The sequence below is a fragment of the Panthera pardus genome, unplaced genomic scaffold (assembly GCF_024362965.1).
Source record: "Panthera pardus isolate Hobbes unplaced genomic scaffold, ASM2436296v1 HiC_scaffold_8, whole genome shotgun sequence".
Classification (NCBI taxonomy): domain Eukaryota; kingdom Metazoa; phylum Chordata; class Mammalia; order Carnivora; family Felidae; genus Panthera; species Panthera pardus.
Window position 1 is genome coordinate 107878285 of NW_026527013.1, and position 15564 is coordinate 107893848.

The 15564-nt window shown below is 34.9% G+C and overlaps 1 protein-coding gene across 6 annotated transcripts in view; it reads right to left on the bottom strand.

Moving 5' to 3' along the window:
* Positions 1-15564, bottom strand: part of AGMO (alkylglycerol monooxygenase) — a 387401-nt gene that overhangs the window by 169753 nt on the left and 202084 nt on the right. For all 6 annotated transcript variants that reach the window (XM_053896924.1, XM_053896923.1, XM_053896922.1 and 3 more), the window contains 3 exons: positions 3754-3820; positions 822-887; positions 651-730 (listed from right to left, as the gene is read on the bottom strand). In XM_053896924.1, coding sequence (XP_053752899.1) covers positions 651-730; positions 822-887; positions 3754-3820 — 213 coding nt within the window. The remainder of the gene's footprint in view (positions 1-650; positions 731-821; positions 888-3753; positions 3821-15564) is intronic.

Below are 15564 nucleotides of genomic sequence, written 5' to 3' on the forward strand. Positions count from 1 at the left end.
TTGCTAGTCCCTAACCCCAGGAGTGTTTGTGGTGCTCTGTTGCTGACGGATCGGAGCTTCACAGACATTCCTCATTTCTCTAGTGCCAGCCATTGAGATCAGTGAACAACCAATACCACATGTCTAACAGAAAACTGGTCTGGGGCTACAAGTCTTAGCAGGTGAGGTAATGTGCAGACCTAACCAACTCGTAATAGCTCCTGACATTTAGGTCCAAGTAGAATAGGGCAAAGGCCTCATGTTGAATTTCTAACCAGAGTCATGCGGCCTTGAAGCAAATATTTTTCTTACTGTGGTATCAGCCTTTATAATGCATTTACTACTGTTCCTTCTGAATCCATGAATATATTTCAGGTCTATTCTGAGAAAGAATATGTTTGCTTGAAGGGCTATTTTTGAAAAAAATTCTCTGTAGTAGGTATATTTAAAAGTTCTTAAAATGAGTTGTTTTCAAACACATTTTGCCCAAGTTAATTCAAGATTTTGCTTGAGTGTCAGAGTTACTTCTGGCTTCTTTTATGGTTAAAAAAAAAAATTCTTTTCAGGATAGTGTGAGGTACTTTCACCTTTCAACAACTGATCTTTATTTTAGCTATAAAATTTGTGAAAGGATATAACCAATTCAGAAATAATAAAATCAATTACATTACCTGCACCATGAATGGTTCAAATGTATTAATGGGATGTGTTAGACCATATACAACTTTTTCATTTTCTGCCTCAAATGTCCCTGGAAGATAAACATTAAGGATATGATCTTTGACTTTCTATGAGCTTAGGAGGTAAGTTAATATTTTTATGTTCACATATATTTTACTTACCAAAAATTCTATCCCATATAATAAGAACGCCAGCATAATTTTTGTCAATGCAATAACGGTTTCTGCCTATGACACACAATATTAAAAGAAAAAAAAAGGTTTTGAAAAATGAAGTTATACTTTTGAAACATCTTATTGTATTTTAGAACCCATTCACAAAATTAAGACTTATGCAACAAAATGATTTTCCTAAGAATCTCTTTTCACTGACATCAGATTATTTGCTAAGTAAATTGCTTTTATTTTATTTTTTTCCTATTGAGTTAATTTTACCAAAATGACCAGAGAATTCCTTAAAACTACATATATTTGGAATTTCCCCAGATTTCTTTTTCAGAGAGTGAGAGAGAGAGAGAGAGAAAAAGAGAGAGAGAAACAATGTGTGTGTGCATACAGGGGAGGGGCAGGGGAGAGGGAGAGAGAGAATCTCGAGCAGGCTCCATACCCAGTGCCAAGTAGGATGCGGTCCTCAATCCCATAATTTTTTAAAAAATGTTTTTGCCCTTAATTTTCCAGTTGTTTAGAAATCTGGCATAATTCTGAGTAATTTTACTTTTTAAAATTTTACTTTTTACTATCAAAGAGTAGTGTGTCTGGTGGCTCAGTCAGTTAAGCTCCCAACTTCAGCTAAGGTCATCATTAAACTGTTCATGAGTTCAAGCCCTGCAGCAGGCTCTGTGCTGACAGCTCAGAGCCTGGAACCTGCTTCATATTCTGTGTCTCCCTCTCTCTCTGCCCCCTCCCCACTCCCGCATGCATAGTCTCTCTCTCTCTTAAAAATAATCATTAAAATTTTTTTTAAAAAGACTATCAAAGAGTAATAATTAAAAATTAAATGGCCCAGAAAAAGGCAATAGGGAATAAGATAAATAATATATGTGTATTCACATTTGGTTGATTTTTTTAAATTTTGAAATGAGTTGCTATCTCTACCTCTTCTCTCTGAATCTTTTCCAGGAAAAAAAAATTTCTACTTAGACTGAGACTTTACTATTTATTTTAATCATGAAAGACATAAGTGAAAATTAAATTACCCTTCATTATTTTTATTAACTATTAACTCAAAACATATATATTTTTCTTCCAAAGTATTCAAATTATAATTTAAAATGAAATAGTTGGGCATTGTTTCTTTAATAATAAAAAATGCTTAAATATGTACCCCCGTATTCACATAAGTATAAATCAAAGGAAAAATATTAACCTATCAAGCTACTGCTCCAACAAATTCAACTGTCCTCATGTGTCATTTCTTTGTATGCCTTCTATATACGTTAATATATGTTTGAAAGTGAAGACACACAGGACAACCTCTCCAGTCCAAAAGTAGTGTGGGTCTGGCTACACAAACGCACAACCCATTGCTATATATGGGCTAAACAGTGGTTCTTAGTTGGAGGAGAGAACATCTTGCTTCTCAGGGGACATGTGGAAATGTCTGGAGAATTTGTTGAGAGTCACAACTGGGAGGGGATATTATCTGCACTTAGTATGCAGAAACCAAAATCCTACAATACAAAGGGTAGCCCCATTCCTAACCTCCCACCTCCAAGTGAAGAACTATCTGGCCCAAAACATTAATAATGCTGAGGGTAAGAGGTGCCTCGGTGGCTCAGCTGGTTAAGTGACCAACTTCGGCTCAGGTCATGATCTTGCAGTTCCTGGGTTGGAAGCCCACATAGGGCTCTTGCTGACAAAGCCTGAAGCCTGGTTTGGATTCTGTGTCTCCCCCTCTCTCTCCTCCTCCCCTACTCAAGTTGTCTTTCTCAAAAATAAAGAAACATTAAAAAAAATAATAATAACACTGAGGGTAAGAGATGCGAACATGAAACAACAGGAGTGGGAATGTGCTCCAAAGCTAAACAGAGAACACTAGCAACTATGTCTTCTTCAGTATGGATTTATTCTTCTCCACTCCTTATGTTTCCTTTACTGTGAAGGGAGCCCCAAGAGTATAACACCCTTAGTCTCTCCAGCTTCTCGCTAACAATTCTCCTTGGGACCAGGAATGTATGTGGAGTTTGGAAGAGGAAACTGAGCATGTGCAGCCTGACCCCACCCACTTCTTTTCCTTTTGAAGGGAGATGATGGGACTTGTGTTTCTGCTCTTCTCCCTGCCAGGCAGAAAGGAACCCACCCCTTGGGCAGGCAGGTCTGCAGTGTTCCAGCGCTGCCTGTGATGCCTGCAAACTTATGAAAACAGAACAATAGTATTTATTATTTTATTACTGTCTTCCTTTTCTCAGCACTATGTATGTAAGATGTATTCAGGCCATCACAAGTTGCAACAGTTTGGACATGTTTTTTTTGGTATGTAATTCCCCATTATATGAAAAGTCTACAAATTTATCTGTTCTACTGCAATAAGCATTTGAATTTTATCTCTATTTTTTCCATTACGTAAAATGCTGCTATGCACATTCTTATACAGGTCTTTTGGTGCACACATGTAAACAATTCTATTATGTCTTATGCTGGTATCTTTAAACCTTAAGCACTAGTCACATGGGATTTTTTTTCTCTGTCATGCTAATGCAGTTCACAGAATTTAGGCAAAAAGTGAATTTCTGCCTATTAGGCTTTCCTGAAATCGCAACAATTTTCAAGACCAGAGACTTTCTGGTTGTATATAGGAATGACCCTCAACATTGGGTCAGGTGGTACCTTCAACATAGAAAGTGTGTATCCCCTCAGCTGGTTAAGTTGTTTTCCACTACAACTAAGGAGATCTAGACAAAAAGGAAAATCCAAACAAGATTTTTTTCCCCTCCAATCATTGCTTTGGAAAAGAGGCTTGTCCATGTACAATGGAAGACATGATACCTATTTATACACTGAATGGTGACTATGTTGAATAACTGGGATGAAAAGGTACAAAATAATAGTATTTTTAAAGAAATGAATAAGGAGAAAAAAGGTCAAATTTCCTTACCATGATGAACCCGATGATGGCTAGGAGTATTAAGAATCAGTTCCAAAGGACCAAGATTATTAATGATCTGTTTAAAACAAAAGCAATATTTATACACAGTTATCGATAAATGTGTACGTATATTCACATTAAATTTCCATGTGGGTCAAGAGACATTTCAAGTTTCAAGGTTGACTTCAGAATCAGAAGAAGTTTCTCTGCTTCCTGGGGTTCCTATGAAAATAACAGTAATCTCCTAACTCTATTCTGGGAGGCAGTACAGTAAAAGTTAAGAGTGATGCTGCCTAAATTCAGCTCCAGGAGCCTCCGTTTACTGCTATGTGATCTTGGGAAAACAACTTAAGCTTTTTATATTCAGTTTCCTCATCTTTCAAATGGAAATATTAAACATATCCACATAATAACATTCTGAGGGTTACAAACAGTACGGTATTTATATACCAACACTGTCAAGGCACACTTCTCTCACGTCTCCTGTCATTTCATGCTCTTCACCCTTCAACTATGTCTTTGTTGATTAATGGTAACAGCGCATCACTAAAGAAGGGAAGACGTCATATTACATTTGCTTTGCGGTTAGTTGAGAGTTGGTTCACCCAATAATCAGCCATGTTACCTACTGCATTAGGGCGATTCTGCTTATTCAAATAGAATCCTTAATGGTCTTTTACCTGTAGATGTACCATCTTTAAGTCCAACTTACAGGCACAATTAAAAGACAAATGTAGTGGAGCTTTTCAGTCAGTTAAGTGTCTGACTTCAGCCTGGGTCATGATCTTACAGTTTGTGAGTTGAAGCCCTGTGTAGAGCTCTGTGCTAACAACTCAGAGCCTGGAGCCTGTTTCAGATTCTGTGTCTCCCTCTCTCTCTGTCCCTCTCTGCTCACATTCTGTCTCTCTCTCTCTCAAAAATAAATAAAGATTAAAAAACATTTTAAGTCAAATATATAAAGGGGTATTTTTTTCTCAATTAAGGACCCTTCAGAATGTGGTCTATAACTCTTTAATGTTACTCTCAAAATTTCCCAGTGAGAATCCCCATTCCAGGGTCTGCAGATTCCAAGCAGTGTAGGAACGAGGTAGGTGTCATAAAAAAGAGCAGGTCATATAAGACATTTGATATGCTACATTAACTGGAAGCAATATTGGGAACTCTTTTAATTTTGATTACATTATTCTTCCATCAATTATGGCAGATACTAGAATGTTTACTTGAATTATGACCTAGGTCAATTTGTTTAGAGCCTACTAATGACAAAATCAATACATTGTTATATTTTAAGAAATTACTCACCAATAGAGTTACTTTCCATTTATAGGATATATGAGGAAAAAGAGGTAAGTTAGATGATGCTTAGGGGAAAAACATTCACTGACAACGATGATACTTGAATTGGCAACAAGTCAGTGGTACGAGGAAAAAATAGAGAGATGCGGCTGCTTAAGATAAAAAGATATTTAAGATACGTAACAACATACTAGATGTAGTATGATGATCTTGTGAGAATACCAATTTGAACAAACCAAACATAAAAGACATTTTATAGGCAATGCGGGATAAGAAAATGATTATATAGAGGGTATTACATAGTAAATAATACTGCTTTTATTGAAAATTATAATGGAGTTTTGTGTAGGGGGAAGTAACTGTTTTTTTAGAGTTGTATAACTGAAGTATACATGACATGAGATCTAAGTTTTGCTGAAAGATGTTTGGCAATGAAAAAAGAAAAAGAAGGATAACTAATGAAAATGAATCAAAATCATAATGATTTTTTTGATTGAAGTGATGGATATACATAATGCACTCTATTGTTCTACTCATCTAAATGTTTGAAAAAATTAAGATAAAATTCTAAATAAAAGAAATACTACTCTAGTAATACAAAGTAATGTTCAGTTACCCAGTTGGAAGTATTAATAGATCTCTAAAGTCCCAAACAGATTTCTAGATTGCAACTCTTTATATAGCAGGGTTTAATGACTTTTGGGCAATCTCTGACACTAAAACACCCAGTTTAAAGTTGCTATGCAAATGTGAACAGCTGCAGTAGCCACACTGTCCGCAGCTTGTGGGGTCCTATACTCTTGAGGTAAAAGCTGCAGCAATGTTGCCACATGACAGTGCTGCATCTCTCCATAGGGCAGGTGCCACCATCATCTCCTTACTAAACCCATTGTATACACATCTGAACGCAGCAGCCCTTGATTTCCATCCTGTTGCCAGGCTTCTAAGGGATTGTCAGTTTTCATTATGCAACAGACAGAAATGTTTACATGCAAAGGATGTGTAATATTTCATGTCCTATATTGATTTAACCACCCTCCCTCCTTCTTTCTTTTCTCTCTCTTTCTCTTTTCCTTTCCTTTTCCTTCTCCTTTCCTTTTCTTTCTCTTCTTTCTTTCTTTCTTTCTTTCTTTCTTTCTTTCTTTCTTTCTTTCTTTCTTTTGTTCATTCGTTCTCTTCTAGCGTGGTGTTTTATCACCATTTTTAAAGTTATTTCCCTGAAAAATATATTATGAACCCGAAACAACAGAATTTTTGGATAACTCAGAACAGAATTCATTTATACGCAAAGAACTATCGGTATTTTTTTTAATTCCAGGAGTTCAAAATACTGTGAATATGTATAATATGTATAAGGATATCAGACTACATTCCTATCAAATCAGTCACAAAAGATATTATCCCACAAATACAGTACTAACAGCCAGGGATTGGGAAGGGAGTAAGTAGAAATAACCCTGTATTTTACTGGACTCCATTGCTTTGTACTTGGTGGAAAAATATTTGTTAAGAAGAAGGATGGTGATGGATAGAGAACAAGAAAGTGGGGTTTCTCAGCAGTCAGAACATTGAAATCTGATGCTCAGTTCAAGCTTTGTATCTCTGGCAGAATACCAGATGGGAAAGGAGAAAACCATTTTATCCTTGTTTGTCTCTTTGGTGCCTAACATATGTTACAAAAAGAGACAACAAAAGGGGGTGGAGGAGACTATGGTGACCAGCTTCTGCTACCCAGATGCATTTCTGATCCTTGGTCTTGGCGTGTGTGCAGCCAGATTTAAAGCCACACAAATGGTGAGTGCATTCAGATGGCTGGAGCCTTGGCTGAGTGCATTATTTTTTTAATGTCAAGCACTTTTCCTCAAAGAAAATCTTTTGCTCCTGCAGGCTAAAGCATGGTGATATCAATATTGAAAGTCCCCCCCGCCCACTTTTTTTTTTTAAGTTAAAAGCCAAGTACAACACAGGCAACCACAGTCAAATTTCCTGGTAGTGCCTATGAGTACCTTGGAGCTGAGGAAGACCACCTCGGGTGGGAGATGATTCATCATTCAGACAGCCCAGTCAGAACCTCTCTTGTAGAAAACGCTTCTGACTCAGTCATGGAGAAGTCATCAATAATTAATAAGGTTTGAGCATAACGACTTAATTATCGCCCACTTTTGCAAATTCAGTCATTTAGCAATTCAACGACATCTAGCTTTGAACCACTTCCTGAAAATATGTTACTGTGGAAATAATTGCAACTATTCTCATTTTTAGGTAGTTATTTTTTGTCTTGCTTTTTAATATTTAGATGAGTTAATTTAAATGATGGAATTTTCTAACATAGAAGACTTAAAAACAATATAGTCCAATAGTCTGTTATTTAAAAAAAATTGACATTTGGAAAATTTTAATTATCAGTCCAAGTCAAACAGCTTGGAAGAAGTGCTAAAGTCTTCTTCATTTCAACTCAGGGATTTTCTGTTTTCTATCAAAGTGCTTTTAAGAGATACAGAAATAGTTCCATCAAATAAAAGCAATTTAAACTTTTAGAAGTGTCATGGAAAATAACTAAATGCTTTTTTCCCTCATTTCAGCCAAAAGAAATCCAGGTATTTATAAAGAACCCGACACTTCAGATTCTAAACTGTCCCCTCATGGGATTTTAGGCATTTCTGGTGTTTCTTAGATTTCCAAAACAATGATCTAAGTCTTGTATCCTTGTCGTTTTCTTTCAGAATTTTATAACCTGAGAAGCATGGATACCTAGAAAGGCCATCGATGGGCTTCAGAAGGTCAGGAACACCCTAAGTATTATACCAAATTTTATGAATATGTGCCAGTGGGTATTTTTTTCTGGGAGGAAATTGTTATTTTCATCATATACTCAGAGGGATAGATGAGTCCTAGGAGGTTATGAGCCCATGTTGCCAACAAAGGTCTTTAGATTATTTCCTTCACCCTTATTTATAGTGTTTTTAGTTTCCATATTAATAAAACTTGGATACTAATTTCTCATCCAAACTTCGGAAACAGTGACTTAAACATTTTTTCTGCCTATTTCTTGAAATAATTATTTCCCAAAAAACTCATTTCTTGGGCTGTTTTTACTTGTACAATAATAAGTTATTATAAATGAACCAATAATAAATAAAACAATTTTATAATAATAAGCTACTTCAATTCTATCAGTGAAATTTTATCCAGCAGAAGAGCTCTAGGTCATTTGCTAGACTGGTCACATATTCATTTTTCTCCCCACAGTTTATGGCAGGGGTGGGGAAACAGAGTTAAATATAAAATCAGGAGAATAGGAGCCATAAGACACCGTCATCTTTTCATTAAGTCATTTCCCCTCATCAAAAATAAAATGAATTCAAATGAAAGGCCTCTTACAATGAACCAAATGAAGCCCAAAAGATGTGGAATTCAAAGCTGTTTAAACTCTTCATCAAGACCCATTTCCAATGTTCTCTTTCTTCCGCCTAAAAGACCTTAACCTCCTATCTCAACCTGCTGGAATCCTGATCTTCCTTTAAGACACACCTAGATTTTGAAACATTCTTCTTGATTTTTCCAATGAGAATTTTCTTTGTCTTTCTCTGAATACATATTGAAGCATCACTAATTTTTATGTCATGCTGTTCTGATATCTAGTTATTCATGCTCACTTCTTATACAATATTGAAAGTTCATTGAGGACTAACTCAAGCCTCTTTGCTTCTCACAGCACATGCAACACTGCCTTGCATATAGTGACTGCCGAACAAGATTATATTGATAAATCCCCCTCACTGCCCTCCATGCCCTTTCACCTTTATATCAGTGGTTCTCAAATGGGGATGATTGTGCTTCCAGGGAACATTTGGCAATGTTTGGAGATACTTTGGGCTGTCACAAATGGAGGAAGTGCTACTGTAATTTAGTGATTAGTGGATTTTAGTGCTGCTAAACATCCTACAATGCACAGGACAGTACTCCAAAATAAGAATGATCTGCCCCAAAGGTTGATAATCCCTTCTGCTTCATAGGTATACATGTCTTGCTGCACCTCAGTCTTTTTGTTATTCAGGAGGGAAGCATTGTATAATTTTTGTCTTCCAGTTTGGAAACTGGAGGGAAGGGTGCATTAGCGAATTCCCAATCTCTAGAGACCAAACATGAGTCTGGAGTGCCCTTGGCGATTAAAGCCCGGAGAGCGAGTCCAAACAGATCTTTGATCTAGTGAATTGGAAAATTAAGATAAATAGCTAAAATGAAAGGGCCAAAAACTAGTAATAACAACAAACAAACAAAAACTAAAAACATATACAATCAGAGAACGGATAATGGGAGAGTTGAATTCCGGTGATCATTGGCAGGTGAATTTCTTGAATTATTTTTATGTTCTCTCAGTACAGGTTTGTGAGGGCTTCAGTTTCAGTTGAAAGGACCCAGAGATAGAAAATTTAATTCCCATATCACCAAATGATTCTGAAATGTCTTTTTAGACTTCTTACGACCTTCCTCCCCACTTGCCCTGCAGTCACATTTTGAGTGAGTTGAATAACTCAGAGGCCTAAAGGTTAATGAAACTTCCATTGTATCTAAGTTACCAGTGGGAATAATATTGCTTTAGAAATTGATAAAGTGACTACATGTGGTAAATCAAATAATTAAATGCCTGCTATGAACTGGTTGCAATTAATTCCTTCCACATTATAGCTCTCAGGAGTTTTTTGATTACCTTACATCCCCTGAAAAACATACATCTGTAGGTCTTTCCAAATGAAATTGATAAATCACTTAGAGTTGAACTCTGTAAAGCATCAAAGTAAATGTTCTAAATTAATGTCCTGTCTGAAATTATTTCTTATAAAATTAACGTATTCTATTCTATACATTTCTTAGGTGTTTTCACTGATTGTTCCGATAGGGGAACATTGACTGGTTAGGTTTTTGTAGTTCAATTAAGAGTGCAGAAATGATTAACTATTGCACAAGGTGGAGGGCAAGACTTGCTTTAAACAAAAATTCAGTTAATTCAAAACAAAATAATTTTCACTTTATGTATTGTGTGGAAAATTGCCTCTTCTCACCTCACTCTATTAATGTTGGAGAAGAGACTTTCAAAATCCATTTTAAAAAGAAACCTCTCAATTCTATTCTTTTGTCAAATTTTAGCATACTACTGGAAATGTCACATTATATTTCCAACTTACAGTTTTTCTATATGCTAATGGATACTAAAAATACTGGGATATATTATTGAAAGGCTAATGGAATATTTATAACCACTTACTTTTCAGAAAGAAACCATGAGCCTATAGTTAATTATAAATTTATTTCCAAATAAGACATGCTTACAAATATTCAGGCTTCCTGTCTGAGAGGGAAAAACCATAATAGGGAAAATATGTCCTAGGAAGCATATGTTTTACAGAATCCTCATTAACAGTGAATGTGCTAACAATATGATAGATGCTGAGGAGCGACTGGGTTGTGGGTGAAGTGAAATGAAATATCCATAGTAGGAAAATGCCTGTATTCAGATGAGCAGAGGTTAGAGTGACACCATTGACTCTAACTAGTCTTCTTTAGACCATCATACATGACTAATGCTTCATAGACCTATTCCACTGTGACCTTCTGTATTTCACTGAAGTCAGTATTTAAGGGAAATACTAAGCCAGTTCCAAATACCTTTATTATCTGATGTACAAATCATTGTCATATTATATTTAACTAAGAATGATATACTTGACATGCAATCTGAAAATGGCAAAATTTCAGGTAAATTAGTCACAACGTTAAATGCAAACAGACACTAAAATTAAATAGACTAATAATTATACCATGATTAGTTGTTTATTTCATGGCAATTTTCCTTCCTTGCTCCCTCTCTTCCTCCCTCTATCCCTCCTTCCTTCCTTTATTTTTTTCTTCCTTCTTTTATCTATGTATCAACTAAGCATGTCTGCATGTACATTTAGGAATAAAAAATTTGAAAAATCTTTTATTTGGAAAGATCTTCACAATAACTATAGGCTCTTGCATATCTTTGTGAAAAGTAAGTGGTTATGAATATTTCTATGACCTTTCAATTATATATTCTAGTACTATAGCCCCATTTATAGAAAGAAAACCTGATGGACAAATATATTAATGCATACACATAAATTTATCTTTATTAAATGTTTATCATATATATTAAATATATATTTGAATGCCAATCAACAAGTATCTTAAGTACCAAATTACCAATAAAGATTTTGTATTAGCATTAGAAATAATGTTTCAGATTATTAAAATCTGTATGTATAAACCTTTTTCAAAGTTTCTTATTACGAGATAGTCACATAATAAGCCAACCAAGTAGAACCTTGTCAGCCAGTCCATTCATTCTGCAAAGATTTATTGAATTTCTATGGACCTTACTAGGTTTTAGAAGTAAAAATAAATGAACTGATGCACAGGCACTTCCTCCAGGAAGCTTACTTATAGTCCAGGGGACTCTTCAATGGAAAGGTAGAACTATTTCAGAAGAAAAGGTTTTGTTTTTTTTCCTTAAAAAATTTTTTTTAATGTTTATTTATTTTTGAGAGAGACAGAGTACGAGTGGGAGACAGCAGAGAGAGAGAGAGAGAGAGACAGAGAGACAGAGAGACAGAGAGACAGAATCCAAAGCAGGCTCCAGGCTCTGAGCTGTCAGCACAGAGCCCTATGTGGGGCTCAAACTCAAGAACTGTGAGATCATGACCTGAGCCAAAGTTTGACGGTTAACCGACTAAGCCACCCAGGCGCCCCGGGAGGAAAAGGTTTTATAGAAAGTTTTCTTTTTCAAAAATTCTGTATAATTTTGAGAAGGATGAGAAAAATCATTCATTTTTTTCCTTCCCAATTACCATTGCACAGTAAAAATATTTGAACTTCTAATCAATTTGAATTTATAATGGGCACAAGATTACCTAATAAGAAGCAAATTGAGTTCCTTTTCTAGGTTGGAAGCTAAAAATTACCTTTAGTAAAAACATATGCTTTTATATAGTTCCTACTGTGAAGCGTTGCCAAAAATCCCATTGATTGTTTGCTTCTGGAAAATGCTGTAGAGAGTTTTTACTTGTTCATAAGCTTCTTCAATTGACTATACAAAAATCAAAATAACCTATGTGAGGTACATTTATTTAATAGGTATTTATTCAGTACTTATTTTATGCAAAGTTTTGTGTTAAGATCCTTTGAGAGATCATAGGGTAGAAGAATGGAAATTACGACTGAGTGCCAGTAATTTAACTATTTTTTAACTTAAAGGTACAATGAGTAACAATGTCATTTTAGTGTTTGAATATATATAGGAATATGATTTTTGCTATCAAGAAATTTTATAATAATTCCTCACTGAAAGTTTTAGGAAAGAATAAAATCCATGAACTACATGAACTACAAGTTACCATGTCAAAATAATTTTACTTTTTGCTCTTAGTTGATTTTTAAACACTCATTATTCTCCTTGTTAAAAACTTAATCAATCTGAACATTTATGGATAAATTTATATTGTAGAGCATCTGGTGATGAAATGTAAAAATAAAATCTTAATTACCTCCCCCACTAGTTCTGCTATGTTAATTCAAGACAACACACTCAAGTATTTAGACAGATGGTGGTGGCGGCCATATTAACCTCTGATTTCTCTACAGGGAAGCAAGAGAAAGCAGAGCTCTTAGGATGTGTGCTTGTCTGCCTAGTTTCACACTTTGAAATCCTTGACAAATGCTGATTTATTCACAGCCAAATGTTTTCCTATCTGATTAGGCAGCTTTCTACTTCAGTAAGCATGTAATATGGAGGTAGCTGAATTTCCACACTAAGGAGTGAAAAAACAATATTTATAGTTTCGAAATAAAACAATCTGGAGGAATCAGGACTGTTGGGATCATAAAAAGCTTCATAGGGAGTAAATTTCTGATGAATCTATACCATAGGGTTAAAGAGTTAAAAACTTAGTGTTAAGAAGAATGAGAGTAGGCTATGTTTATACAATAAACAGCAGTTTTAAAGGACTGCATTTATAATAAATTATCTTGAAGGCTGAGTCTTGTCATTTATGATTGTATTATTCCTCAGACAAGAGGACAGGAGCTAGACAAGTCAGCATTTTATTTGAATTCATCTCAGCTTACATGTTAAATAACACATTTGACTTTTCCTTGGAAAAAAATAAATGCAACTAGCTACTGAAAGTGTTCCTTCAAAAAGAGGTGGATTGCAAGTGACTTTCTTTTTTTAACAAGACCAATTAAATTGACAGAGGGGAAATTGGAAACATTCATAAGCATAACCATATGAAACTTCACTCTAGTGTAACACAATTTTATATTTACCAGTTTGGATTCTCAGGGAAAAAGAACCACATTATTATCAATAGTAGTAACATTATGTTAAAAAAAAATGTTACTGACCATGTACCTGGAATTATCTAAGTACTAGATACTTCCATCAATAAAACTTATAAATCTGCACTGCAGAGTTTACAATCTCATATGACAGATTTCCTAACTATTACCCTTCATCCATTTTGGTCTGTTAAAAAATATTTGCAAGTATTAATCTTTTAAAGTTAAATGTAGAATGGATTTTCAGTCAGTAGATAGAAGCTATAAGTATCTGTCTTAAGTTCATTTGCCCTGTTTTCATGTGCATACTTTCCTTCTAAGAATAAGCTCTTCTTGTCCCTTCAGGATTATTATTATTTTTTTAAATTAGTACATCCTGTCTTAGTTCAGGATACTATAACTAAATACAATAGACTGGGTGGCTTCAAAAACAAACATTTACTTCTCACAGTGATGAAGTTTAGGAAGTCCAAGATCAAGGTGCCAGAAGATTCAGTGTTTGGTAAGAGCTATCTTTTTACTGTATCCTCTCTCTCATGTCTCTTCTTACAAGGGTACTAATCTCATCATGAGGATTCCATTCTCATGACCTGATTGATTACCTCCTAAAATCCCCCTATCCAAATATCATTACATTGGGGATTACAGTTACAACACATGAATGTGAAGGAACAAAATCAGTCCTCTCTGATCTTTACTATGAGTACTTTTTTCTCCTCTCTTCTCCAATACTGTATATATTGCAAAATATCTAGTTAATAATATCAATTCATTTGTTAATAGGGTTCTAAAATCATCACCATAAAAGTCTATCATAACCATCTATGTAATTGATGGGAGGGACATAAGCTAATGTGAGATAACAGAATGGAAAGATTAAGAGAGACCAAAGAGCTGCTTAGGAGGAAAACAAGTGTATAATACATATTTTAAGAGAGTAAAAGAAAGAGCTATTAAAAACTGTACCAGAAAAAGGAGCACATATTAGGATTGTTTCAGGTAATCTGGGTCATCTCTAAGAAATGTAAAATCAGTGATACCAGATTTCAGAGGAGGAAGGGAGAAAATTGTTTACCAGGCTTTGAATCACATATCTACTACTAACTAGCTACAACACTAGGCAAGTTATTTAACCTCTAAAACTTCAATTCCCTCTCTTTGAATGGGGACAGTAGAATTACATGATGATTAAATCTTATGAAATACTTAGCATAGTGACTGACACATGGTCTGAGCTACATAGGTGCTTGATCTTAAAAGAGGGGACAGTTTATGAAGAAGGAATTTGATTTGGGCCTTAAAGAATGTATAGAATAGCAACATCTAGAAAATATGAAAGGAGAGAAACAGCAATGGTACTATATCAGATTCATTTAGAAAATGGAAAATAGTCTAGTTTGAATGAATTGCACAGAATGGAAAGCAATGAGATGTACACCAGGAAATCTATTTGGAAGGCAGTGCATGAGAAACATAAAATGAAAGCAATTTAGACTTGGCTCATCAAGCAACTGAACATCACCAAAGGTTTTTCAGTAGTACTAGCCTCTGAGGATAGATTAATTTGGTCCAGGAAAGATTACAACTGAGTTCTGTCTTGACTAACCAACAACTTCATCTTATTTCACTGTGCCATAAGAATTATTTGTAAAACCTGTTGCCATCCATCATGGTACACTGACAAAGAACCAAATATATATATCGTTTGAGGAGGAAGTAATGGCCAAAACATAAGTAAGCTCTGAAGCCAGCTGTGTTGCCGAATATAAACTGTAGAATACCAATATTCTTAGCTTTTAAAAGGATAATGTTTGCTCACAAAGTTGGCAAGTATAAAAATTTCAGTTTTCTAAAATTGTCCATTAAATTTGGGATAGTTTCCTGCTGCATGTACTTCCACATGTCCCCTTAATATAAAGCCCCATTAACTGAATTTATTTGAACTTATATTCATTCTTTACAAGCTATAAAAATTGAATTGACGTTTAGTGATTCAAACTATTTTATGAAAATTAAATGAAACTTTTTGCGTGGCCTATATTGGATGTTTAATACATGGTGGCTATTATATTATGACGTTAAGATCAGAAATAGATGAGAACAAGGAATCTGGAGCCTGACTACTTGGTACAAAGCCCAGCTTTGACACTTACTAATCCTGTGACT